A 26,779-nucleotide genomic window follows, 5' to 3' on the forward strand; every position below is an offset into this window, starting at 1 on the left:
ACATCTTGGCTATTGGAAATGATACTGCAATGAACATGGTAACAGGTCATGCAGAAGGGTAGATTTCAGCTAGAGAAAACCCCCTCTTTTTCTCTCTCAAGGAATCTGAAGCCTAGAGGCTACAGATGTTACTAGAACCCCCTTGATGTATACCATAAGACAGTGAGTGATGTGAAGGGGGGGGATCAGATCTTATTCACACCAGTATGACAAAGAGGGTAAAAAAGTTACTATGTTCAACCCCTGTGACATCTCTGGGCCTGGGGGGCTGGGTGGAGCCCTTGGCCCCATCAGAAAGAATTCTGTGCCCAAGAGCCGAGAATCTAAGAGAGAGAGCAGAATGGCTCTGCACACGTTTTAAGGGAGGTGCGGATTGGAAGGACGACAAGGTTGGGAGAGATTGGGAAGGTTACTGGAGCAAGTGACACTGGAGACCCTGGAGGAAGGGAGATGATGAGTGAAGAGAAACCTGGGGGTAGGCACAGGAGCTTGAGACCACATGGCGTGTATAATGTGACATACTCTCCTGCCTGTCCCTCCACAGGATGTTCAGTAATATCTACATCGCTCAGTACTGCTTTATGGGGTTGGGTTTGCTTTTTTGGAAGGGGCAGAAAGGGGGTGCGGACGAAAACGGAGCATCCCCACAGAATTAGTTACCTTGGGTTTGTTTACACGCGCATCCTTCATGACCAACCTTATGGCCCTTGGCAACTCTTTTTCCCTCAGGGCTTTGGGGCCCCTTGTGCCATGTACCCTGGAGAGTGGCTGCTGAAAGAGCAAATTCATGCAAGGTCTATAAAAGCAGGAAGCTTGTGAGTGCCTGCTCCTCTGCAGCCTCCTCCCATCTCCCCGGGAACTTAGATGGTTTTAAGATCAACTGGGGCTTTGGGCAAAGGTTCAGCTGGATGGGTTTGTTCCTCTCTGATCTGCCTGACTGTCCCTGGTCAGGATCCCAGCCAGCCTGAAACAAACACAAAAACTAAGTAGGAAAACAGGAGAATAAAATAACAGCAGCATGTTCTTCTAAAGCCCTGTCTAGTGCTGATAGGGCTGATGAGATAAGAGGAAATTGTATTGAAGCAATAAGAGGGCTTTGTTCATGTCAGAGGCTTCCCTGACCATGAATGCTTTAGATGCAGAGATAAGGCCCCACACCACTCCAGCCCCCAGAGATGTGCTCCACCACACTGTGCTGGGGGACAGGCAGCGCAGAACACAAGGGGAAAGAATTCCAAAATGATACATGTCGAATTGCTGGCCTGGATTTCAAATGCCATAGATAGTTTATGCAAAGTCTTGCACTGTTGTAAAATGTAACACAATCCACTGGCAGATCTGCTGAAGCTCCGTCCCAGTTGTTTTTGAGAAAAATAAATAAACTTGAAAACGTCTTCCAGGCCATAATGTGACTGTGTTTTACCCACAGTCTCTTGGGCGTTAGGCTTCTAGAGATCTGAATAACTGAAGCCATCCTCTAATTCTTGGCCCATGAAATGGCTAATTCCTGAGACCTTTACTCTCAGTGAGAAGTTACCTGTGACATTCAGGAAACCAATACTGTATTTCCAGGACCCACTGATGCCTCGGGGTGGGGGGAGGGAAGTTTTGGCGATGAACATATTTCAGTACTTTTCAATGTCTTTAAAGCAGTGAAGCTCTTTTTTTAAATTAAATTTACAAGGCAGCTCAATATCTAAAACAGACGATGCTCAGATGATGCTCTGGTTGAAACGGTGGAGCAGAAACGAAGCAGATTGCCCCCGATCTTGACCTGCAGACTGACACCTCCCAGGAACCCTGGGAGTCCATAGGTGGTACCCTTGAAAACCTGTGATGCAATCCAACATTCAAATGTGTAAGATAAACCCAACGTCCAAAAGGGTGAGGTAACTAGTCCACAATTACACATCAAGTGTTGAGAGAGCTTGGACCAGAACTGGGTCTTCTTCCAGAGCCAGCTCACCGGTGCAGCACTCTTGGGTGACAATGTGTGGTTCTCCCAAGTTGATGAAGCCACTTTCTTCCTTATTTGAGGTTTCAGGAATGAATGAATTGATGAAAATGTTAATATTAAGGGAAACTAAATGAAGGGTATAGGGAACTCCCAGTATTATCTTTGTAACTTTTATGTAAAAAAAAAAAAAAAAAACCTCCAAAACCAAAGGTTATTTTTTTTTTAAGCATTGTTGCTTGCATTTGTAGATTACAATGCAATCAAGTATTTTATCATAACTTTGGTTAGTGAATTTGATGTATAACTTTTCCACTCCATTTTCAATTCTTCTATTCTAAACTGTATGAATCCTTGGGTATAGTCCTGCTCTGTGTGATCCTTTGTCAAATAAATGACATCAAAATGTGCCTATCCACTTAGGTCTTGTTCTTTGCAAGTCACTAAACGTCATGTTTTTGCAATCTCTCCATGTTGATGTCTATGAACTCACAAGCGGGGCTTCCATTTTGCTTGGCCAGGACCCATACTGAATAGATGTTAAATATTGTTTGTATCATTCCTGTATATGAATCTCATTCAGTCCTCCTAGTATTCTTTTGCTTATAGGTTCCCATCATGTGAATGTGATATTTTATGTATTTCTTCCCTAATAGATGAACATAGAAACTATTTCCAATCTTTTGCTACTGTGGTTATTGATGGAATGGATATTCTTGGTCCTTGAATATCTCGATCCTTTCTAGGTCGGCCTTTCTGTTTAGATGCCTAGGCTGAGATGTGTAGATTTGGAAGGACAGGTCCAAATTCACAAGGAGGTTTTTGAGAGAGGAACCACATTAAACTTAGAGGAAAAGCACGAATGTGGGATGACCTTCTACTAACATTCTGACCAATCACAAGAACAGCTCAGCTCTTCCTATCCTTTCCCACCAGAGCCCTTTCCTGTTCTACAATTACAGTGATGCATGCATATGTGATTACTTGACAAAAATGTGCACACGTCGCCACTCTAAGCTCCTCACCATCTGTCATGCCTGCCATCTTACCTCACAGTGCTTGGCAAACAGCAGTTACTCAATAAATACTATTTGAACAAATGAATGAACCAGTGAATGAAAGGACATTTGGATACACACAAACCCCCTAAGTTTGAAGAATTCTACTGGTCTATACATGCTCTGTGTTTCTTTTAACACCACTGAGAAATATCATTGAGAATGAATATGTGTGCATGTGTTTGTGTATGTATGTGTACATATATTTATAGGAAGTGGTGAAGCTGATGTTCTTTGGGGGAAGCAAATGTTCATACTATCATAGTCTTGCTGTGTCGTTCATATACCGCTGAGAACAACTTACAGATTTATTCTAAGGTGGTCTGCTGGGGCCCTGGTTGGTATGGCTCAGTGGATTAAGCACCAGCCTGCGAACTAAAAGGTTACTGGTTAGATTCCCGTTCAGGGCACATGCCTGGGTTGCGGGCCAGATTCCTAGTTGGGGGCGTGCGAGAGGCAACTGATTGATGTTTCTCTCCCTCTTTCTCCCTCCCTTCCCCTCTCTCTAGAAATAAATAAATAAATAATTACAAAAACTAAAGTGATCTACTTAGGATTCAAGCATCTGTGAGATCTCACCGCTCAGCCTACCTTTTCTGCCACTTTCCGAACCAAGGTCTAATAATATCATGCAGCTTTTCACAACTTAACCCTTTTGGGTTTCTGCTTTCATCTGAGCCTCTGCTTCTGTTCCCTCTACCTGTAATGCTCTTCCTTGATCTCTACCCTGTTCTTCCAGACCCAGCTCAAATACCAGCTTCTCTAGGATTTGTCCCCGTAAGAATGACTCTGTCAACTCTACCACCAAAATATGTTATCTGTTCTTTCTGTAACAGCATTGAGGACTTTCTCGTCTACGTGAGAATGCGGGCTCCTGGAATAGACTCTTGTCTCTTCATCCCTGTTTCTTCCTACAGCGCCAAGGACAAAATATGTAGATAGCAAAGACCTACCCAATTGAATTTAAGTCAACTAGGAGACCCTCCACAACACTTGTTTTTCTTTATCTTTCCCCAGGCGTGTCGCACCAAGGTGATCGATCTCAGTGAGGGCATTTCCCAGCATGCCTGGTACCCTTGCACCTTCAGCTACCTCTACTCCCAGCTGATGCAGACCACTTTCTGGCTCCAGGTAAGCCAAAGCTTTGAGAGTTTCAGCATCTCCAGTGACCCCCAGGAAGCACTGCCTCCCATGACCCTTTCTCAAGGTGGTTTGTGTACTGTACCACTGAGGGTGCTCATTGTAAGGATAGGGAACAAAACCTTTATGGCGGGGATGCTTCCTGAAATGGAATCCCTTCCTTGCTTGTGAAATACCCCTAGTCATTCTAGTTTTGGCAGAGTTCAGGTAGCTTTCTCTGCCTGGAACTTCCCATTCATTGTTTAAGACCTTTGAAAATTGTCTTCTCTTCCCTGAAGTCTTTAGTGATCCCTCCAGAGAAAAGGGACTATTCTTCTCCCTTTTAGTCCTACACATGTTTGATCATCTGTTGGATGGCAGTTATCACATGGTATTACATAGCTATCTATGAGCCCATCTTCCTAAGGACGGTGGGTTGTATTGAATTTTGATTTGAATGTCACTGACCTACATTGAACTTCCTAGTCTGCAGTGATGCAAGGGCCATGTCTTATTTAGCTTCACCTCTTCGGTGCCTAGTACAGTGGTTAGCATGGAGAAGTGACAAATGATAACAGTGCCCTTTTTTGTGGTTTTAGTATGTGCCAGACCCTTTACTCCCACTGTTCTACTGAGCCTAACAGTCAGCCTGTGATACAGCTCTTTACTTAGCCCACCACTTAGAGGAGAGGAAACGTAGGCCCGGAGGAGCATAGCCACCACTGACCATCAACAGGAGCATCTCAGAAGGAGCAGTGCCACGACTGGGACAGAGTTTCTGATCTCAGAGCCTGTGTTCTTCACCGTGAGGCGTCACTGCCTCCCTTTACCTGTCAAGGAGCCATGATGAATAATCTGGTTCCTGAAATCAAAGATTCTCCTTGAAACCCATGTCCCAGGGTTGCTTCCCTACCAAGGGACAGAGGGCATGAATGACCCTCTCATGTCATGTGCATTTCAGGCCTACTTTTCTCAGCCAATGGTTGCTGCGGCTGTCATTGTCCACCTGGTGACTGATGGGACCTATTATGGGGACCAAAGGCAGGAAACCATCAGCGTCCAACTGTTTGATATCAAAGATCAGAGCCACGATCTCGGTGAGCATGTCCCCTTGGCCTTAACTTGCTCTTGGCCCCTGGTTTCACATTGGCCCATGCATGTTGCGAGGGTCAACTGAGAATGAACTCTCCCTTCACCTTTCCTTTCTCGTGTTCCCTATCAGGCATTCTAACTGCCTTCAAATCAGGTTGTGTTTGTGCAGCTAGAAGAGCCTGAGCCTTCAAATCAGGTTGTGTTTGTGCAGCTAGAAGAGCCTGAACCTGACAGGTACCGGGAAGAGCGGTCCCTGTGCAAATCCTCCCTGCAGTCGCTCCTTTCTGCCAGGCATCTTTAACCTCAGCATCCACTTTGATCCTCCAAAGACACTGGAAAGGAGCCCAACCAAAGGCCATTCCCCACCTTATGTATCAGCACCTGAGACCCAAAGGGACCTTGGGTTGCACTGCAGTAGCTCTTCACCCTATAGCCAGAGGTACCTTTGAACACCCCCAGAGTGCTGACCGTGTGTCCAACGTGAGCTCCAGACTTTGCCGTGGGTGTAAGAACAAGAAAGGGTCTGATTCAGGAGTAGGAAGACAGATGAGAAGTCAGCTGCCCCAGAGCAAGGGCTTGAGTTGTCACTTGTGCCACCCGCCTCTGCATATCCACAGGAGCCATGGGACACAGGAAAGAGCGCCCCACCCCAGAGCTGATAGCCACGGTTTGAATCCTATCCTGCCACTCCCTTCCCTGTAAAATACGAGCAATTTTCTCCATGTCCCAGTGCCTCATTAAGAGTTCTGCCTTCCCTCTTAGGCACATCGGAGACAATGGTGCCATTTTACAGTCAGAGCGACATATTAAATAAGATATGCCTTGAGACTGTTGTGACCTGTGTCTAGCACAAGACCTGGCACCGAGAAAGTGCTGTTACCTGCTCCTACATTCCCAGTGCAGCCATTCCAGGGGTTTGGAGTTTCAGGCCAGCCCCGAAGTCAGGGCTTCAAAGCCGTGCCCACACCATTCCACAGGGAGCACATTTCAAAGACCCCTAGGAAGCCAGCCGGCATGGGGTCATTCCGGGGTCAAGCAGAAGCCAAGGGAGCAGGGAGGGCTTTTGTGTTTTGTTTTTATGTTTACTTATTTAGTTAGCTTTAAAGGCACGGGGGAACATACTAATAAGGAAGAGAAAGAAAACCCGTCTGAACTTATCTGGATTCCTGGTAAATTTCCCTAAGTGGGAAGCAAATATTTTCATAGCTGTCCTGGCAGAGCATACCACAGCCAGGCTCTGAGCAGAGGCTTCTCAGCACAGTGGGGAAAAAGTCTGGTTCCAGGGAAGCTCTTTAGATCCCGCTACTTGATGCCTGAGACTTCTCCGTGTCCCTATCCCTTCCCACCAGGCCCTTGTCCTCTGTCCTCAGCATCCGACGTCCCCTGCAGAAGCTTCAGAGGTCTGAGAGTGGACCACAGACGGGGGCTGCTGGATTGGGAGCTTCCCGTTCGTTCCCACCTAGCAGGCTTGCCCAGACGTCGTTAGGATCATCCCATTTTGTAGATACCGAAACTGAGTGTTAGGGTTCACTGGAGTCACCTAAGAAGGAAGTAGCTAAAGCAAAAATTAAATTGCGTTCCACCAACACCAAAGCCGACTTTGGTTCAACCATTCAATCCCTGCCCATTACTCTCTTTCCTCTCCATCTGGATGTAGCATTTCTCCCTGCCCCTCCCCCTTCCATCCTGAAGCCCAGGGACCTGCTCCCTATTCTAGAAAGAACCGAGGGATTTGAGTAAGGTGAGCTTGGATTCTACTTGGACTTGGCTGATCTGTGTCCTTCTGGAAAGCCATGTGCTGCTCAGGAGTCTCAGTCTCCTGTCTACAGAATGGCTTCCTGAGGCCCTTACCTAACAATGTGCTGCTCCCAAGTTCCTAGATTTAAAATGGGAGTAGTCCCCCCCTCCCACTCCCCCCTCCCCAAATGGTCTGTTATTGTGAATTATTTCTGAGAAGGCAGCCTGAAAACTGGCAACTCAGACGGTCAAGCCGTAACGCAACGTGGGAGGGAGGAGAGGGCCAGTGAGGCCTGGCTGAGGGGTAGCCCTGTGGGGGAGGAGAGGGGCCCTGGGCGCTAGGTGAAGGGAAAGCTTAGGGGGCAGGGAAGCAAGGGGGTTGGAAAGATTTGGAACCAAGAGAAAAAGGCAGACAAAGAAACTTTCAATCAAACTGAAAATCCCCACTGGCCACCCAATGGTGCTTTTGTGCAGTGACATGAAAGGGTCTGGGGGCTTCGGGAAGGGCCCCTTGGGGAGGGCGTGACTGGCCTTGAGTAATGAGCCTGGCCCCCTGGCCCTCTGTCTCCCCTGACAGGCCTCCATGTCCTGAGCTGCAGGAACAATCCCCTGATTATCCCTGTGGTCCATGACCTCAGCCAGCCCTTCTACCACAGCCAGGCGGTACGTGTGAGCTTCAGTTCACCCCTGGTCGCCATCTCGGGGGTGGCCCTCCGCTCCTTCGACAGCTTTGACCTCGTCACCCTGAGCAGCTGCCAGAAAGGCGAGACCTACAGCTCGGTGGAGCAGAGGTAAGGCACCCTGGGTCTGCTCGCCCTGGGCCATTTTGTAGCCACGCGGAGATGGAGGGATTCTGGAATGGGGTAGCCATGTGTGTTGCTGTAGAAATCTGTGTGCATCGCACTTCTCCACCCTCTGGGCTCCTGTCAGCTCTGCCTTTGGGCCTCAATTCCAGGGGAGAGGAAGGGCAGCAGGGATGGGTGGGTGGTGGAAAGAGAACCTCCCTCACTTGGCTTGTAGTCCCAGAGCTGACAGTGGCTTGCAGGGTGACCCTGGGGACATCGTTGTCTCTCTCTGAGCCTCAGCATCCTCATTTGAACTAAGAGATGATAGGTGGATTAGCTCACTTTCAGCTCTGAAGTGCTAGAATATTCTGCTTCTTAAGTGGCACAGGCAGGAGGCACCGCCCTCTGAAATTAGGGAGGAGGGAGGGGGAATGTGGCTTGTTTCATCCCAGTTCACTGCGTGTTTCAGTGACAGGTCAAGTCTCTATGTCTCCTCCAAGCCCGGCTCCTGAGACCCCGCAGCGGTCCAGGAGCCTGTCTTTCAGCTGCGTGGCTTCGGTTCCTTGGTGCTCTTGACTGGGCATCCGTCAATAAGGCTAGCTTAGGGCTGAGAGAGGAAGGTGTTTCCGGGTCAAAACAGGAGCTTTGACGATCTTCTTACTGGATCTGAATCTGTCCCTTCCTGACTTTCCTGACGGTGTGTCCATGGATACGTCGCTTCACTTCTCTAAGTCACGGTTTTCTGTGTGGAATAAACAGGTGACCGTATCTCCCCGCGGGGTGCACTGCAGATGAAGGCACTCTTGCAAACTGTTAGGCGCCATGTGAAGATAGCGCATTAATAGAGGACCTTTATCTCCATATGATGGCGGTGATTTTCAGCACAGAATTCTGCATGGAGCTCTCCAAGTGGGAGCTGGAAGAAGCCTCCGAGATTATCTAGTACATGCAAGTGTCCAGCCTTCTGTACCCTCTCGGATTTTCAGGGCCCCCAAAGGGGGAGGACTGGTCCAGAGTCACACAGCATCTCTCAAATTTGTTTAATGAGACCCAGAAGGAGAAAGGAAGAGTTGGGGTCTCAGTGGGCACCCCCAGAGTGAGGCCCTATGAAAGGCCATTTGGCCCTGCCCTTTGTACCTGGGAGCAAGGAGAGGAAAGAGGGGTGGGAGGGGGCCCCCAGCCTTTCCCACGCCCCTGCTACCACAGAGCACACAAGAGGCAGTTGCAAAACCCACAGTGCTTTGCACCCGCTGTCTCTAGCCTGTGTTGTGCAAAGTCTGTTGCAATCATTTGGAGGCCAAATATCCTTAAATATTACTCATTATTATATTTCACCCTAAGAGGGCTTTTTCATCCCTGGGTCCGCAGACTATAAAAGTAAGTTAATTCTCAGAACTCAGAGAAACAATGTGGACGGAAAATGCAGATCCATCGACCTTTTCTACAATGCTTTCCATGCTTACCCAGACACCGGCACCATCCACAAGCCGACTGAGGCCGGCACCAACTTCTTTGTGTTCCTAATTAACAGTTCCTTTGCCCCAAGTGAACTGTAAGAAGTGTTCCACTTCAGACACACAATCAGTTGACTTGTGGAAGTACACTGAACCGGAGCAAAGCGTGGTCCTGTCTCTCTGATGGGTTATATGACTGAGAACCTTCTCTCTGGTACTAGATTGGGTGTTTTCGGTGGTTCTTTCCAATTCTACCAGTCTGTGATTCCCAAGAGCTAGGCGGGGCGAGAGGGAAGAGGAAGGGGCTGACATTTATTATTTTATTATCGTATTTCATTATCACGTCTGTCCCGGAAGGTATGGGCAGAAGGATTGAGTCAAGGCCATGTAGGCAGTCAGAGGCAAAACCCTGTTTCGTCGGTCCCCAAAACCCACGCTCTACACCCCAGAGCTGAGACCGTCTGTCTACCTGGGAGGGAAAAGGACTTTTCACATCTGCACACCTGTGAGCATTTAGTCAGCAAAGCAGTCAGGTGCTGAGGACGCAAACCTCAGGGCCTCTGCTGGCTTGGCCCTTAGCTTGGACCCAGCTGGGACAGGCTGAGGCCCCAGGGCTGAGGCTGTGGGGATACAGGACACCCCCACCCCCAACCGAATGCGTGGAGGCGGGGCAGGGGTGGGGGGCAGGGGTGAGGCCAGCATCTGCTCCCCTGGGGCTGAAGAGGCATTCACCCAAATAGGCAGGACTGCGCAAATGTGCGAATGCATGAAAACAAACAAACGGAGGAAAGGGAAAGAAAAATAAGCAACAACTGTGAAAAGCCATGGGATGTTTTCCTTCCTTCTCAAACCACTGAGGTAAATAGCATCACTTTTTATAGATTTCAGCTTGTAGTAGAGACACCCCACTTTACTCCCAGCCATTGGAGGGGGGTGGTGGGTGCCCACCGGCTGGAGCCAGCAGTTCCTCGAGTGGGTGCCCTCAGAGGAGCCCGTGTGTGGAATGGCCTCCCAGGTGAATATGTAAGCATTCGTCTATAAGACTGGGAGCCCAGAATGAAGCGGCTCACGGCCAGAGACCACAGACCTCAGACTGCCGGCCACATGCTCACCCAGCCTCTCCAGCCTCCCAAAGGACCAGCACCCCTCAGAACGTCTGCTGGGGTCACTGGTCTGGGGGACGGTACCCGCAAATGGAAGCGCGGTGCTCAGCCTAAGGGCATCTTTAGCTGGGCTGGATCATTCCTGACTCTTCTCCGAAATCCCGCCCAGCTCACGCCCCCATCAGCCTTCCTGTTCTTCCGTGCCCTTGTGAGTCCTTGGGATCACCAAGTCTGTTTTCCCCATTCCAGAGCGCTCGGAAACGATAGACCGCGGTTGTTTTGTCCTCTTAAACCAGGACCCCTGAAAGCTTGGGGACTCTAAGAGGGTCTCAGGTTCTGCTATCTCATTTGAAGACGGGAAACCTAAGGTCCAGGCAAGAGAAATGAGTTCCCCGAAGTCACGCAGCCACTGAGGGGCAGAGGTGGCATTTGAGTTCAGTGTTCCGGACCTCTAGTGCAGAGCTCTTTCCTCTTCATCAGAGGTTTTGGCACTTCTTCCCCACAGGCCAGTCACAGACCCTCAGTCCCAACCAGCAACCTGGGACTGGAGTGAACTGCCGCTCTGGCTGGGCAGGCGCCTGCCCACTGGGCACCCCCAGCTCGGCTTGCCCTGATTCACATGGTCTGCAGCATCTGTCCTCTGTCCCAACACATCCCTGGCTTCTAGGATGCCAGGGCAGAAGAGCCTTCTAGGATCACTTCCCTGGGTCGCCTCATTTCTGGGCAGAAAAAGGATCCCTGTCATGGTAACTCCTTATGGGTCTCACGTGCCAAGTGATCCTCCCGCCCTGGTGCCAAGAGCATTTCCCCTGCGCTCCTTCCAGGGTTGAGCATGCTGGCGTTTAGCTTTTTTTTTTTTTTTTTTTTTTTGCTTGTTTTTGTTTTTGTTTCTCTGTCCCGCTCTGAGCAACCCAGAATGATTTATAAACAACGTGTCTGTTATTATCTCCACTTCCCCATGGCATAATTGCAGCTAAGGAGCAGGGCACAGGAGTTAAGCCAGGAGTCAAGGGCACCAAGCCAGGAGAGGAGCCCTCACCCGCCCTTTAGCTCCTGGCCTTCTCTGCCTTGCTGTACCCTCAGTTAGGCATGACTGGGGGGCCGTTGCCGGTGGTGGCGGGCATAGTAGTTGGGGGCTTGGCTGTCAGATCACGGACGGTTTTACCTCTTTATGGAACTTGATTCTATAAGTCAGTAAGTTACGATATAGATAAGAAAAGAGAATTTGTTACTATCTGATCATCTCTGCATCTGGGGGGGGGATGAGGGGAGGGAGTTCTCTATCTTTGCCCAGATGTGAGAATTTCATCAATAAATTACCGGTGTCCCTTCCCCCACCCTCTCCTCAACCACATTCCTTCCTTCTAAGAAGTGCCTTTATTTTCCTTTTCAAAATTATTTGTGTTTACTGTCCATCACTGGTATTAAATTCTTCCCCGTTTTTTTTTATGAAGCCATTTTTTTAAAATGCTTTTGTTCTGTTTTTCTTGTTTTAATCTTTGTGTTTGTGTTTCAGAAATGACAGGGCTGTGTCAGGGGGTTATTTTGGAGGGGCGGTTGGGGTAATGTTTATCATTTTTAGACAATGTGTTCACATGACCTTCCCCAACTAACAGGAAGGCAGAGGAAGGAACAAGGACTTCGGGGAAAGACAGACAGAGACGCACAAATTCTATATACACAGAATACCTTGGGATAAGCCATTTAAACTTGGTGATTTCCACTCTCCTGTTCTTGAAGGTGGGAATCCTGTCACTACCTCAAGGAGGGAGGTACTCTGAGAATGCAGACAAGGTGATGTGGATCAAACCCAGGGGCCAGTGCCCAGCACCTATCACCTCTCTTGCCCTTCTCTTCCTGTTTTCCTGCCTGCAAACCAGGTGCAGACAGATATGCTGAAAAGCGGGGATGCCTCACTCCCCAAAGTGTGTTCTAGAAGACCCTAGGCCTAAGATATGTCCCATGAAAAAAGGTGATCAGAGTTTGGAAAATGATGCACCCCTTAGCCGCTTCTGGAAAGCCACAATATGCCTTAGAACACTCGAGGTTCTGAGGTGTCCTGCAGTAAAGAAAGCCGGCCTGTCTCTTGACTCAATTGACCATGGAAGCTTTGTGGTTCGGTAACTCAGGGAATCTTTCCCTTCTATAGCAGAAAGAGCCAGAGGGGAGAGACCACTTTCTCAGGGAGCTTCAGTTTCCAAAGCATTTTTCATGCACTCGTCTTTCTAGACTGCAAACCTACTGAGCTCCATCCCGTCCTGGACCTTTGCGCATGCTCTTTCCTCTGCCTGGGATTCCCGATGTCCCAGACCTTTGTGGGGCTGATCCCTTCATTTCGTCCAGGTCTTCCTTCAGATGTTCTCTCCTCGGAGGCTTCCCTGGACCCCCCGATACAAAGTGTCCGGCCCTGTCCCCCCCAACAGTCACCCTATATAATTTTACTTCATTTTAGGTCCCTTACTACATGCATCACTGTCTAAAACAGGCCAATGCATTACTTTTCTTTGGCACATATGCTTTTTCCTCAGATACACAGGTGACAGGAATCTGACTTGTCCCTTCTATTGCTGTGTCCCCAGTGTTTAGAACAGGGTCTGGTATGCAGCAAGGCCCCCAGGCAAGGTCTGTTGAGTAGATGGATGTCACCCTGCTGACAATCTTTGAGAGATAAGTCATTTTCTTACCTCCACTCGAGAGATGAGGCAACTGAGACTCAGGGTGTTATGTAACTAACTTTCCAAGGTCAAACAACTGATAAATGGCAGAACTGGGGCTGGAGCCTGGATTTGCCCAATTGCTAAGCCCTGTGCTCTTTCCAGTCTAGAAAATAGCGTTTCCGAGTTTATTCTTTTCCTGCAAAGAACATTAATGTGTACAGAATTGGGGAGGGCACTGCGTTTTCTTTAATGGCCCCACAGCCCAGAGAAGCCCAGATCCCTTGTCTTCGAACAGGGCTGCCAGAGTCCGCTGGGTCCTCGTCAGGTGTGAGCCGAGGGATGTCCTGGGAGTGCAGAGAGAGCACGGCCAGTCTGTAAGGCGCAGGTCAGAAGACCAGCTTGGGAGCTGGTAGCTCATAGAGTAAAGCTATTTAAATTGGAACCATGTGGCTCTTTCCCCCAGCACTTACACAACGTGAACAGATGCATTGTTTGGTGTCAAAGCCACAGTGACAGCCTCTTCGAGGTCTCCAGGCAGTGCCGCGCCGAGGCTGGCAGGAGCAGGAGGGCGGGCGGAGAACCAGGGTATCTCAGCGAGTGTCAGGGAGTCCCGCTGGCTGTGCCTTTCAGAAGGGGCTTCTGAGGAGTGTGCAAAGCCCACGTCAGCGTGAGGTCTGAGACCTCAGTCAAACGCTTACCCTTTCCCAGGTATTTTAAAAAGTGAATTTGAACACAGAGGTGAATTTGTTTGGGATACGTTTTGGAGATTTTAGCTTCTCCCCCTCCCTGACCCCACTTTATTTCTTACCACACTTCTGGGCAAGAGATGGAGTGTGGTGGCCAGTAACCATGAGCCTATAAAACCTGCAGGAGTGTATCCCGACACCGGCAAACAGGAAAAACATGGGGGATTTCTCCTTGAGCTGGTTTGACCACCAGGTGCTCCCTGTCTCCTAAAACGGGAAACTGAAAGCCTTGAGACTCTGGGCACAAATCTAGCTGTCTGTGCATTCTGTTTGCCAGTCCTTGGGGTAGCCAGAGTCAGAGAGGTAACAGTGAGAGAAAAATGCTCCCGAGAAGCTTTTGGTGTTAGGAACCATCATGTCAACCTCTATGAAATGCTTAGGAGTGATTGCAAGACACCGCCTCCACCGCCTCTCGCTAGTCAGGAAACGTCTTCTCCATGCGGGGCATTTTTAGTGCCACTGTGAAATGTACCAGGGTGAAACGGGCATTGTCTCTGCCCTCAGGGAAGTTCTAGTCCAGGTGTGGGGAGAGGTTCACTGCAAGGACTTGGGAGCCGCGCATTTGGGTGGGAACTTCAGTAACCGAATCTCAGTGGTCCCCGATTTTTCCAACTGGAAAATGAGTAACACTTAGCTCATAGGGTTGTTGTGAGGGTGGAGTGAGCTCATGTATATAAGCAATCAGTAAATAGTCACTAATGTTACTGAATGTCGGTGTAACTATAACGTAAGGGGACAGGTCACCAGGCCCAGGGATGCCGTGTTGTTTCCCTTTGCGTCCTAAGGTTCAGCACACACTCCGGCACCGCTGGGCCTCCAGGACCTGTGCTTTTGGTGTGTGAAGCAAGACGCGACAGTGTTCGAGAGAGCCAGGCAGAGTGACTTTTAAGGAAGCTCTCCTGGGGACACAGGGAAAGTGTCCTGTAGAAATGGACATGTATTGGGGACGTGAAGAATGGGTAGAATTTGAATTGGCAGAAAGATCGGAGCAGCAGCTGCAGCAAGACGCAAGGCATGATCTCAGTACGGCTGTCCTAACAATTCATAAATTACTCCATAGTTTATAAAAGACACCTCCATTCAGCACCTCAGTTGAGTCCCATGGCTCTGTGGGTTGGCCGAATTTGAGAATATACTGAAGATCACAGAGGTGATGTACCTTACTCAAAGTTACGCAGCTTCTAGGCAATAGAGCACAGATTTATTTATCTCATTAGTTACCATTCTGTGAGGGCTTCTCTGCGCCAGGAATTCTGCTCTGTGCTTTTCTTGGACCTTCCAATGTAATTCTCACCACCACCCTCAGAAGTCAGTACTGTTATTAAACATAAAGAGGCTTTTACTCAACCCTGTGTGTGGCAGAGAAGAAACACAGTGAACACTTGCTAGAATCGCAATGGTTCCCATTTCACAGATGGAAAAACTGAGGCTCTCCAAGGTTTGAAGCATAATAACTCCTAAAGCTCCCAAGGATTTAAACCCTGGTTTGTCTGTTTCTGTATCTTGTGCACTTCACGATAAACTTGCATCACTGCCTCCAGAGTCTTCCTCACCCAAGCTAGCTCCCCTGCCTTCCCTCAGTCTCCTCTTTCCCTCCTCAGTCTCAGCCTCCTGAAAATTCGGAGGCAGAGGCCCTGGAGTGCAGAGGCCATGCAGGAAAACAGCTTCTCACCGTCTTGTCTCTTTCCTCTCCAGCTGTGTGCACTTGGCATGTGAGGCCACTGACTGTCCGGAGCTGGCCGTGAAGAACGCTTCTCTCAACTGCTCCAGCAGTGACCGCTACCACGGCGCCCAGTGTACCGTGAGCTGCCGGACAGGCTATGTGCTCCAGATCCGGCGGGACGATGAGCTGATCAAGAGCCAGGTGTGTGCAGGTGCTGGGCTCACAGCCCTTGCCTCAACCCGGAAAGTCTAACTGGGTGCTAAACACACTCACTGCTGGATCTCCAGCATTTAAAATAGTGCTGCCACATAGGAGATACTCCACAACTATGCGGCGATTGCATGAGGCAGTCACCGATTGGGAATGTGTATAATAATCATTCCTTACCAGAGTAGTATCCCATGCTACCTGTATCAGTCTCTGCGTAGGTTGCAAATCTGGAAGGTCAGGAGCTGAGCATTTTGAATGAAACCTTTACAATCAGAACTCCCTATAATTGAATGGGCTGCTTTAGGAAGAGGTGAGACTTCTGTCTATGAGGCGTTCATTCATTCATTCATTCATCACAAAACATCTGTTCATTGGGAACCAGAGGCTGAACTAGATGCTAGAGGGGGAATAACCGTCACTAAGATAAACCTAGTTCCTTTTCTCCAGGTGCTTAGTGACAGGACTGGGAGCAGACAAGTAGGTGCAATGGGTTGTGACCAGGCAGTGTGATAAGCAAAGGGAAGGGTGGAATGTTGTTGGAAACACAGGAGGGCTCAAGGAAAGCGACCTGGAAGAAGTGACAGGAACACTGACAGTTGGGTAGACAGCCAGAGGGGTGTGTGTCGGGGAGAGGGAAGAAGTATGGGTTCTGGGCACAGGCAGGGATGGTATGTGGAAGCCCACTGGGGAGAAGGAGCATGCCACAGACAGAATTTTCTTTTTCTGAACTCATCTAAGCAATGAGGCTGCAGGGGCAAGCAAGGTCCGCTGGTATAAGGTCCTGTTAACTTGGTCCGGAAGTTGGGGGCTTATCTTTTGGGCAAGAGGGAGCTGTTGAAGGAAGTGCCGTGGTCTGATCATGGTTGATGAAGGTCCTTCTGACTGTCCACTTGAGTGTGGCTTGGAGTCTGGCAGTAAGACTGGCTGCAGGGAGAGCCCCCAGGAGGCCATCAGAAGGGGTCAGGGAAGAGCGACGTGACCTACAGGAGGGGAGCGGCAGTAAGTGCATTTGAGATATGGTGGAAGGTTGCTTCAGCCACAGGTGGCTGAGGGGTCTCAGGTGGGCGGGGAGAGTGGGGCATGGTGGCAGGGAAGCCTGGCATTGGACAATTCAGAGCTCTGACACTGGATGCAGCTCTTCCAGGGCCCTGCTGGCAGACTTCACCTTCATGTATAAACGCACAGGGCATGTTTCTTGTTGCCGGGAACAACTGTTTGTACAAACCTGGGAGCTCTAGATTCCTTATCTTAGACACCTACTTCCGTGTGTCAGACACAGCCCATCTGAACTCCTGTGGAAACAATTAGGCTGTTTTGGCAGCAAAAGACCCCTCCTCTCTTTGATGTGTGCTTAAGAGGGAAAAGTGTCCTTTGCTTTTAAATTCCTGGATCAACATTTGGCATCCCTAATCCCCTGGGATTTGGAGGCTTTCTCCTTGAATGGAAGCCCCAGGGCTGGGGATGACTCTCCCTCCCATGTCTCTGTAGCACAGCCTCACCCTCTCATCTTCTGGTTTGGTTCACATCTTCTTCACCTGTGACTTTTCCCAGCCTGTCTCTTTTTCACATCTACCTCTCTCAGCCAGTGAACCATCACATTTTAGATTAGGGAGGGGCTCCTAGAGCAATCTTTGGATTCAGTGGCAATGAGAAAACTGCAATAAGGAAAGGGACTTGCCCAGAGGGAAACATCTGTCTGCCAGCTACTCTAACAGGCTCCCTGTAACCTCCTCCAGAGCCAGAGAAAGATACAAAGGTCAATAGACAGGGTCCTAACTTGTGCCGTGTTTCAGAGGCTATTCGGTCAAAGCAGTCATCATGCCCCAGAGGTCTTGAGTCTCGAGATTACTGTCAATCAATGGGCATAATGACCTGGAGAACTAGATAGCAGTTAGGAGCATGGTCAATTTCCACTTATCCTCTTTCCAGCTGTGTAACTTGGGGATACTCACTTAATGGCTCTGAGCCTCAGTTTCTGCATCTGTAAAATGGGAGCCGATAATGTGCAATTCATACAGTTGTTGGGGCTGACGTGAGCTAAAGTTAAACACTAAGCATTGGTCTCCTGGTGCCTTGACAAGACTCTGAGCTGCAGCCTGGGGGAATAGGGCATTCCCCCATATTTATGGCAGTCTGCCTCTGCCTTCCAGACAGGATCCAGCATCACAGTGACCTGCACCGAGGGCAAGTGGAACAAGCAGGTGACATGTGAGCCTGTGGACTGTGGCATGCCGGACCAACATCATGTCTATGCTGCCTCCTTCTCCTGCCCAGACGGCACCACCTTTGGCAGCAAATGCTCCTTCCAGTGTCGTCACCCAGCGCAGTTGAAAGGTACGGAGGGCTCTTTGGCTGGGCTTGCCCTGCGTCCCGTGTGGGAAGCCCGGAGGTGGCTCCAGGTTCTCCTTCTGGGCCTCAGGTGCTCAGGGCTAGATGGATTTTACCTGTACTCCTGATTTCTTCCCACCCATTGTACTTTTGTAAACTTCCCTGCTGGGCAGCTAAGGAAAACTTAAAGAGTGCATACATATGGCAATGGAATCCCCTCCAAGATCTGGCAAATTTTGCAAGAAGAGAGGGAGGGAAGGAAGTAAGGAGGGAGAAAAGGAGGACAAGAAGATTAAGAGAGTGACAGTTGGACTGATGTGACTAGTTCTCTGGACAGAATTAGGGCCCAGTAAGCCTAAGAGGTAAGTATTATTGTTATTATTTCCATTGTCACAGAGGAGGGAATTGTCCAATGCCACCTTATTAGTGGTGGGATTCATATTGGAGCCCAGATCTTCTCTCTCCCCAGCGCCAGCTGCTACTCTTTAAGAAAGGCTAGCTGGGAAGAAAGGAACGGGTTCGGGTAGGAAGTGTCTACTAGCATCTTCTGGGCTAGGCAGTCGGAGTATTAGAACATGAGTAAGACATCATCTCACACACTGAAGAAGAGGCCACATTTTAGAAATGAGTGAGAGGCAAGCCTGGGTATCCTACAATGTCAGGATTCGAAGGGGTCCTACAGCTAATCAGGAATAACTGATTATTGGAAAGAGGGTGAAACTGAGGCCCAGGGAGAAGAAGGAAGGAATGTTAGCTGTATTATCAGCATAAATGCTCTTGGCTTCCAACCGAGTGAGCAATGTTGTGTCTCTGCACCTCAGTACCCTCATTTGTAAAATAGACTTAGGAGTGCCCACTAAAGGGCCAGGTTGAGGATTAAAAGAGATGGCGTATGTGAAGTTACAGAGTGAGAAACTGTGCTTAGTAAGTACGCATCTTCTCTGAGAGGCCCCCCTGTGAAACCCTGTGTGGGGGCTGCTCTCCTGACCTCTTCGTTCCACGGAGGACTGAGCCTGGGAGCTGTCCTTCTAGAACCCAGAGGTCAGTGTCCCCAGAGGAGCAGTCACCACCCAGGATACACAGTCAAGTACTGACCGTGGGAACCTGGTATAACACAGGTAGCACCACAAACACACATGCCCCTTATATTCCAGGTGAATGTTTCCTGACTTTCACTTAAATTCCAAGCCTTCTTCAAGATGTATGCAAAATATCCTGAGAATTTACATCCTTAGAATCACTTATACCAAAGCCTTTATCAAATAAATATTATAAGCATGGACAGAACCTACAAAAATGCACAAGGGAAAAAATACTCTTAAGTTAAAAAAAACAACAACAACATCAACATCATAAATGTTTGCTGCAGTGGCTAACACTGCAACACTACTGCATCACCTCCACTCAGCCATGTTGGGTGCATTTGAAATTGACTCTGGTGTGGGGTGTCTAAAGCATGCAAACCCTCATGCTACAAAGATCTTTTTAAAAGACTCGCTCTCTGTTCTGGCTCTTGTTGCTTTTTCTATCTCCGTTTTGCCTCTCTAACTTCAGATTTAAAACTCAGTCTATTCACTACTTTCCATAAGGCACTCAACACCATGGGACACCTTCTGAAGACAGAGACTGAGCTGGTTGGTCTGGGAGAATGGCCGTATCCTACAGTGCCCCGCAATTAACCCTCTGGCCTGCCCTCAGCTCTCTTATTTGCCCCTTAACTTTTCCCTTCAGAATCCTGCCACAGCCTTCCTCCCTTTAGGAATTTCAAATTCTCTCTTGTCTCTCAGGCCAAGACCTATCCGTTTTTCTCAGAAGCAGATAGCCAGGGGCCTAGAGGCTTCAGCTTGATCCTATGGGTCTCATCAGGCATCTTCCCACGAACAGGACCACCCTCTAAGAGGAATTTCCATACAACTTCTAAAAGAATGTTTTATCTTATCACCCTAGTATTGGGGAGATAGCAGAGTCTAGGAGGTCTTGAGTCCAAACCACTACTCTGCTCTTTGTCCTTCTTCCTCTTCTTCTACTGTGACTTCTGTTTCTTACCAAGAAAAATAAAACAATCTCTTCCCAATTCCATCAGCACTAGCCTTCGGCAGCCTCCTGAGTATTTATTTGTCCTTGCTAGCTGCAATTTTGTTTTCTCAAAACAATACAGTGGCCAGTATATAGCCTTTCACATCCGAAAAGGTTAGGGCTAGATAAGAACTCAAAGACAGCTCTGATTTAGGGCCAGAGAGGTTAGTTGACCTACTCAAGGTCACAGATATAGTCATGATACTTTATATACTTAACAAATAGATATTGAGGGCCTGCTGTGTGCTTGGCACTAGGCTATATCCTAGAAGTAGAAGAATGAAGAGATTGCATTCCCTGCCATTAGGATGCAGGAAATGCCAACGCTATGTATGGGGAACAAAGAAAACCTGACCTGAAGTCTCCTGGTGCTTTCTGCCTTGTATTTTGCTCCGGGTTAATTTTAATCTTAAAGGCAATCCTAAGGAGATTTGGTCTTCTGTATATCTTATAAGTAAAATAATAAAAATAGGCACATCTTTTTTTAACAGTATATTTATAATTATTTTAATGCTTATCAGAGATTGAAATTCCCTTAAGCACATCTGCAGACAGGCTGAGCAAGTTTTACTTGCTTGACTTTAAAAGATGGACATCAGCGCTCTTCGCTTCCGCAAGGAACTCTCAGCTCAGAAATGCTGTCACCCAGTGACCTGCGTCGCGTTCCCCTAGAAGACGCAGGTAGGGACATGAGAAAGGGAGACACGGGAGTGACCGAAGCATCAAGGGTCACTTCTACAGCCAGTCACCACTGTGGGCGACCAGAGCTCTGAGGAACTCGGGGAGAACATTCCTCGGTTACTGCAGCTCTGAACACGGACACGTGCACCCACTGACTCCATCACTGGTTGAGTGCTGCTTACAGGGTCATTGACACCGCAGGACTGGGACCTTGTCCTGTGTCTGGGCAGAACGTGCATCCATGACCAGGACAGAGGGCCTCCCATGTAGATGGATAGGGTCCCAGCTGCTGTAAACATCCTTCAGAGTACAGAGGCCAGGGCCCAGGGGACGGGGGCAGGGCACGGACAGCATGTGTCATAGCCTGCGTTCTTCAAAGCCACAGACACAGTAGCGGCTGCAGCTGGGCATGGAAATGCTGATTCTGCGCAGTTCCGTGTCTGCATCTCCTGGTTTTGCTTGATGTGGGGTGGGGGCAGGTCCATGGTCCTGAATCGCCAGGCCCTGCTTTACTGTGGTTCTTCTTTGGACCGTGGCACAGGGTCAGTGCCTGTTTACCCTCCCCCAGGATTTACATTTCTGCTTTGCCTTTTTTTTTTTTTTTCCTCTCTTGATAAACATTTTGCAATTTTGATGTTATCTTGCCACAAAGGAACCACAACTTTCACTAAAGGCTTTACAGAACAGATATGGTATACTTTTTCCACAGCTATTTTATCCTTCTTGGGAAATTTGGAGAGGGTGTTCTCCCCAGATCTTTTTAACTCCTCTCCCCCCTAATCTTTTGCTACGCCTGGGCACCCCGCACCACTGCCCCAATCGCAAAGGCAATGCAGAAAGCAGTGTGTAGTCTCTAGTGTTCTGGAAGCCTTTGCTTCTGCAGAAGCCAAATGAATCATCCTTCTACACCCTTTGCTCCTTTGATTTGCTGTAGAAATATCTGTAGTTTGTTTTTGCAGGATTACGGTTTATCAACGTGGGATCCTCTGGGGCTTCACAGACACTAAGTTGTCTTGTGCTCACCAGATGAATCGCACTGACCAGAATGGGTGTAGGAGAAGCAGGGGGGCCTACATAAAATTGCATAGTACTCTCTCCCTTTTCCTGCTTTATTCCTCTCCATAGTACTTACCACCTTTTAGCACACTAAATAATCTACTTCTTGGTATAATTTGTTGTGTTCCTCCCCATCCAATGAGAATATAAACTTCAAGAGGACTGGGTTTGAGGTTTCCTTCTTTGAATTTTGTCTGCTACAGATAAAATTGTAGCTGGCATATAGTAATTGCCACAGAGATGCTTGTGGAATAAATGAAGGCTTCGGTGCCACTCACATGGTCCTTCCAGGTCTACGAATGTTAAGCAAAAGGTTAGGAGGAAGGAGAGGAGGGCAGGCAGGCAGGCAGGCAGGCATGGAGGGAGTGGAAGAAGCCACTAAAGAACTGGCAGCCCTTTTCTAGACACTTTTCATAAATGCCATTTCACTGTATCTTTTCATCACCGAGAAAAGCAGGAGTGCCCTGACTGATATGGCTCCATTGTCTGAGTATCATCTGGCAAAACGAAAGGTCACCAGTTCGATTCCTGGTTAAGGCACATGCCTGGGCTGTGGGCCTGGTCCCGGTGGGGGGGCGTGCGAGAGGCAACCCATCCATGTTTCTCTCTCACATTAATGTTTCTCTCCCTCCCTTCTCCCTGCCTCCCCCTCTCTCTAAAAATAAAATAGTAAAATCTTTTTTTAAAGAAAAGAAAAGCAGGGGCAGTTTTTTGTTTGTTTGTTTTTGTTTTCTATAGGTAGGATGTTGGGATTTGCCTCTCAGAATAGATAATAAGGGCTCTGCTGAGCATCTACAGCCAACTTCCCATTGAAAATACTAACTGTCTTATAGATACACAAAGCTGGTTTTAAACTTCGGTTTTGCCTTTTCCTAACTATGAGACCTTAGTCAGTTCACTTCTGTCTCTGAGTCTTTATTTCCAAACACGGAGCATCACAGGATGAGCACAGCTGTGAGAATGCACGAGAGTACACATCAAAGCACCCAGGACGCAGCCTGTCAGCCCCGTCCCCTCACTCCGCCCTCCAGCCTTCAGACCAGACCCTGCCGTCTCCAAGTCCCAGATCCTCCCTCATGCTTCCAGCCCTGGCTGTCAACACCATTCAGCGATCACCCGGAAGAGGAGAGTTTGATTGAGAAACCCAAGTCGCAGCTCCGTCTCTCTTAGTCTTAGGGAGGTTGGGGAAGTCTGTGTGCGTAATCTACGGCCTGGCAGGGAAAACCCTAAGTCCGCGGGGTTCTCTTTCATGTGCAACGTTCCCCATCAGGCCAGCTGCCCGATGGCCATCAGCACGGCTGTCAGAGTTGGCACAGGCTACAGGGCGTGTGCCGCTCTCTCGGCCGCTTTGGCAAAGCTTCACGAACACTGGGGACCAAGGAAGTCAGACCTTCAGACACCATGATGCTGTCCCTTCCAGGCACGGGGGGAGCTAGGGTAAATACGAGGGCCCAGGGCCCAGCGAGGGGTGGCATCAGATCTCTCAGTAGATTCAGATAGGAGCTTCTCTGTCAGTTATTAGAGGCTAAGTGCTTGCATCCCTGGGCTAAGCTGTCCACCTGGCAAAGTGAGGAGGAGTGTGAAGGCCTCTCTTCTATGCAGTAAAGAGGTTCGGGAGCAGTGGTAGGGAGCCTTGAATCTTAATTCAATGTATACATGGGATAAGTCACTCCCCAGGCCAGATCTCCTCTTCTTCGTGGCAGCTCTCTTGAGCTCCCTAGGCTCCTGGGTCAGACACGGACGGGACTGGAATTCCACGTTGAAGATCCTCTGGTTTGTCAAGTTGGCTTAAGTCCCAGCAGCCCATGAATTTTCTTGGTTATCAGAGATCCCCATCTGCTAAGGCCGCCCCTCTGTTGTTTGCAGGCAACAACAGCCTCCTGACCTGTATGGAGGATGGGCTGTGGTCCTTCCCGGAGGCCCTGTGCGAGCTCATGTGCCTAGCTCCGCCCCCGGTGCCCAATGCAGACCTCCAGACGGCCCGGTGCCGAGAGAACAAGCACAAGGTGGGCTCTTTCTGCAAGTACAAGTGCAAACCTGGATACCATATGCCCAGCCCCTCTCGGAAGTCAAAGAAGTAAGTGGGGCTGCAAACTCAAATTCACCGGTTCTGGGGTGCAGCAGAGCTGGGTCTTGCTCTGATTAGAAAGAAGTTCTCATTTCTTGGCTGGAGACAAAAATCCATTCTGTGTTATGGGAATCTTGGAGGATGTTGTTACTAACTGCCTGCTGGCTGTGTTACCTCATGCAGGTGACTTCACTTCTCGGGGTCTCTATTTTCAACAACAAGAGGAAGGTGATAATAAGAGTTCCACATGGGATAATTGTGAAGGATAAATTCGGATGGTTACGTAAAGTGCTTGCAAAGTGCCTGGTACCTAGTCGTTGTTCAGTAAATGGTGGGTGTTAATATCATCAGTATCAGCACTGATCAAGCACTCTGGAAAGAAGGGAGGAGACAAGGACTTGTCCAGCTTGGATTTTATTTCAGTTTACATGTAACCATAACAAACTCTGAGACTCTTGTTGCCCCTTTGAAGGAATTCCATGAATGAATTTTTCTTAATCCCTACACATGCACCCTCCCGCCGCCCCCCGCCCCCACCCAACAGGACAGGTAGGGAACCAAGAATGGGAAAAGGAAATGAGAGGCCTGCTGGCTTCAGAGAAACTTGGGTGTCTTGGCAGAGCACGAGTCTAGCCCTTTGGTCCTTGAGATGTCTCTTTTCTTCTCTCTTCCTTGAAGACGAGCCTTCAAGACTCAGTGTACCCAAGATGGGAGTTGGCAGGAGGCAGCGTGTGTTCCCGTGACTTGTGACACACCTGCACCCAAATTCCATGGGCTCTACCAGTGCACAGATGGCTTTCGGTTCAACAGCGAGTGTAGGATCAAGTGTGAAGACAGCGATGCTGCCCAGGTGAGATTCCTTGAGCTTGTGATCAGTACTGTGGTCTGTCTCCTGTCCGCTTACCAAAGGCCAGCCTATATTTTAAGAACCGCTTCCTCTGGGAGACTCATTAGAGATGCCAGATTTGTATAATAGCAATATCACCAATGCAGAAGTTAAGAGACTGGTTTCTGATGATCTTTCTTAGTAACCTCTCTGGGCCTTCTTTTCTTGCCCTGTAATGCCATATTTTATTTGTTCAGAGATTCTTAGCTTGGAAAATATTTTAGTGTTGGAACCCTTATGAAGGACATCATATATGAAATCCTGGTGTATAAATGTGGTTGAAATTAAGTTATGTGATAGGCATGACCGAGGCCAACATTCTGCCACCATCACCATTATATTGATCCCTAAAGTATTTAAAAGTCACAAGACTTAAGACTGTCTTAAGACATCAGTTGGCTTCTCAAACACAAAGAGAAAGGAACTGTATTTAAACTAGAGGTGCCGTTTTGAGAAAACCATGGGAAAAGGGAGAAAAGGAGGAGATGGCAGAGACTGAGTTTTTTCTCAATCTAAATGTAACTGAGGGAAAGCCTGATACCCGTACCTGCCTCTGCTGGTGTTCTGTGACTTAATTTTCCTTAATTCATACACATACCTCCCCACCCCCCACTGCCCTCCTGCACCACCCAGTAAGACGTGTAGGGAATCAAGAATGGGAAGGGAAATGAAAGGCCAAGCTGGCTCCAAAGAAGACCAAAGTCCAAAAGGAACTCTACCTTGACAGACCCAACCCTTGAGGGTCGAACCCCAAGCCCCATGTCTCACAGGTGTGTGAGGATCTTCATCCAGGTGAGGCCGAAGTTCTGCCAGCTGGGCCCCCGTGCATGTCTTACCCTCAGATAGTCCTGATTAGTCTTTATTATTAGCTACCAAATACCAGGCACTGACAAACCACCATCCTCACCTCCTCCAAGCAATTACTGGGTCCTACCCATTCCTCCTCGAAGGCATCTGAAGTTCTCCTCTGTTGCCAATGCCACCACCCTCACTGAGGCCACCACGCAGCACCCTGATCATCTCCCTGCTTCCATGCTCTCGCCTCTCGCCACTGTAAGGCCCACATTTCAGCCAGAGTGGTTTGTGTAGAGCATCGGTTTGTTCCCCTGCTTAAAGCCCTGGTGCGCCAGAACCTTCCATTTCCCTTAGCAGAAAATCCCAGCTCCTCGGGGGGGCATTCAAGACCTTTCCTTTATCACCAGAAGATTGATTTCACCTCTGCAATTGCTCACCCTTTCCAGCTGTATTCCTCCTTCCGTGAACCCTTTTCTGAGGTCCCTTCCACTGTTGGGCTCAGTGCCCTTCTTCAGGGTCCCCCCTTCAAAGCACTGGACACCGTGCACTGAAATTCCTTTTATGCCTCCTGCCCCCATCCCCAACCTCTCCTCCTGCCCCAGGCTGGGAAATCCATGACCACATCTTTAATCGCCCCTGGGTTTTCAGCACTGGGGACAGTGCCAGGTACCTAGTAGGGGCTCAGGAAATGACAGGGCAGGACAACAAGCTGCAGTCAACATCCAGACCCATCTCCTTGTTTTTCAGTTCAAAAACCTAAGACTCAGAGAAGTAGCTCAACCGCCCAAGGTGACACAGCTGGGGTCAGTGGAATCAGAATCAGGACCCAGGTCCCTCCAGCTGTGGACAGACTGAATCCAATAGGCACCACCTGAAAAATCCTTGGTAGTGTTCACTCAGGGAGGGATGTCTGTGTCCCCAAGTCATTCCCATCCTTGACGGCCGGGGAAGCAGGAGCCAGTGCTGGAACAAGCTAAGGCCAGAGATTACCACGGCCTCACGCAGGCCGATCAACTTCCCTCGCACTCCCTTCCATGAAACTGTTGCTAACAGTTACCCCGGCTACTGAGCCAAATAATATTCTGGCCGTGGCCATGATATCAAACTGAAACCCAGCCTGCCTGGGCCTTGCCAAGTGCCTTTCATGGCCAGTTTGTATTTAAAGGAGAGGAAAATGCAAATTTATCAGACGACTCAAGCAGTTCTGTTTGGCAACGGGTGGAGAGGCGAGACGCTGCGGAGCGGGGTGTTGCTTGCCGACTCAGAGAACAGGGCGCGCGCGCCAGATGGGCTCCTGATACAATTGATGTT

The 26,779-nt window shown here is 49.0% G+C and overlaps 1 protein-coding gene across 1 annotated transcript in view; it reads left to right on the forward strand.

The window, feature by feature from the left end:
• PAPPA (pappalysin 1) overlaps positions 1–26,779 on the forward strand; it is a 217,196-nt gene that overhangs the window by 148,792 nt on the left and 41,625 nt on the right. The window contains 7 exon segments of the mRNA XM_090274633.1: positions 4,030–4,143; positions 5,093–5,228; positions 7,538–7,751; positions 15,401–15,569; positions 17,729–17,912; positions 23,586–23,796; positions 24,466–24,637. Coding sequence (XP_090130759.1) covers positions 4,030–4,143; positions 5,093–5,228; positions 7,538–7,751; positions 15,401–15,569; positions 17,729–17,912; positions 23,586–23,796; positions 24,466–24,637 — 1,200 coding nt within the window.

This window comes from Furipterus horrens, unplaced genomic scaffold (genome assembly GCF_987537825.1).
Source record: "Furipterus horrens unplaced genomic scaffold, mFurHor1.1.pri manual_scaffold_4, whole genome shotgun sequence".
In the NCBI taxonomy this organism is placed as follows: domain Eukaryota; kingdom Metazoa; phylum Chordata; class Mammalia; order Chiroptera; family Furipteridae; genus Furipterus; species Furipterus horrens.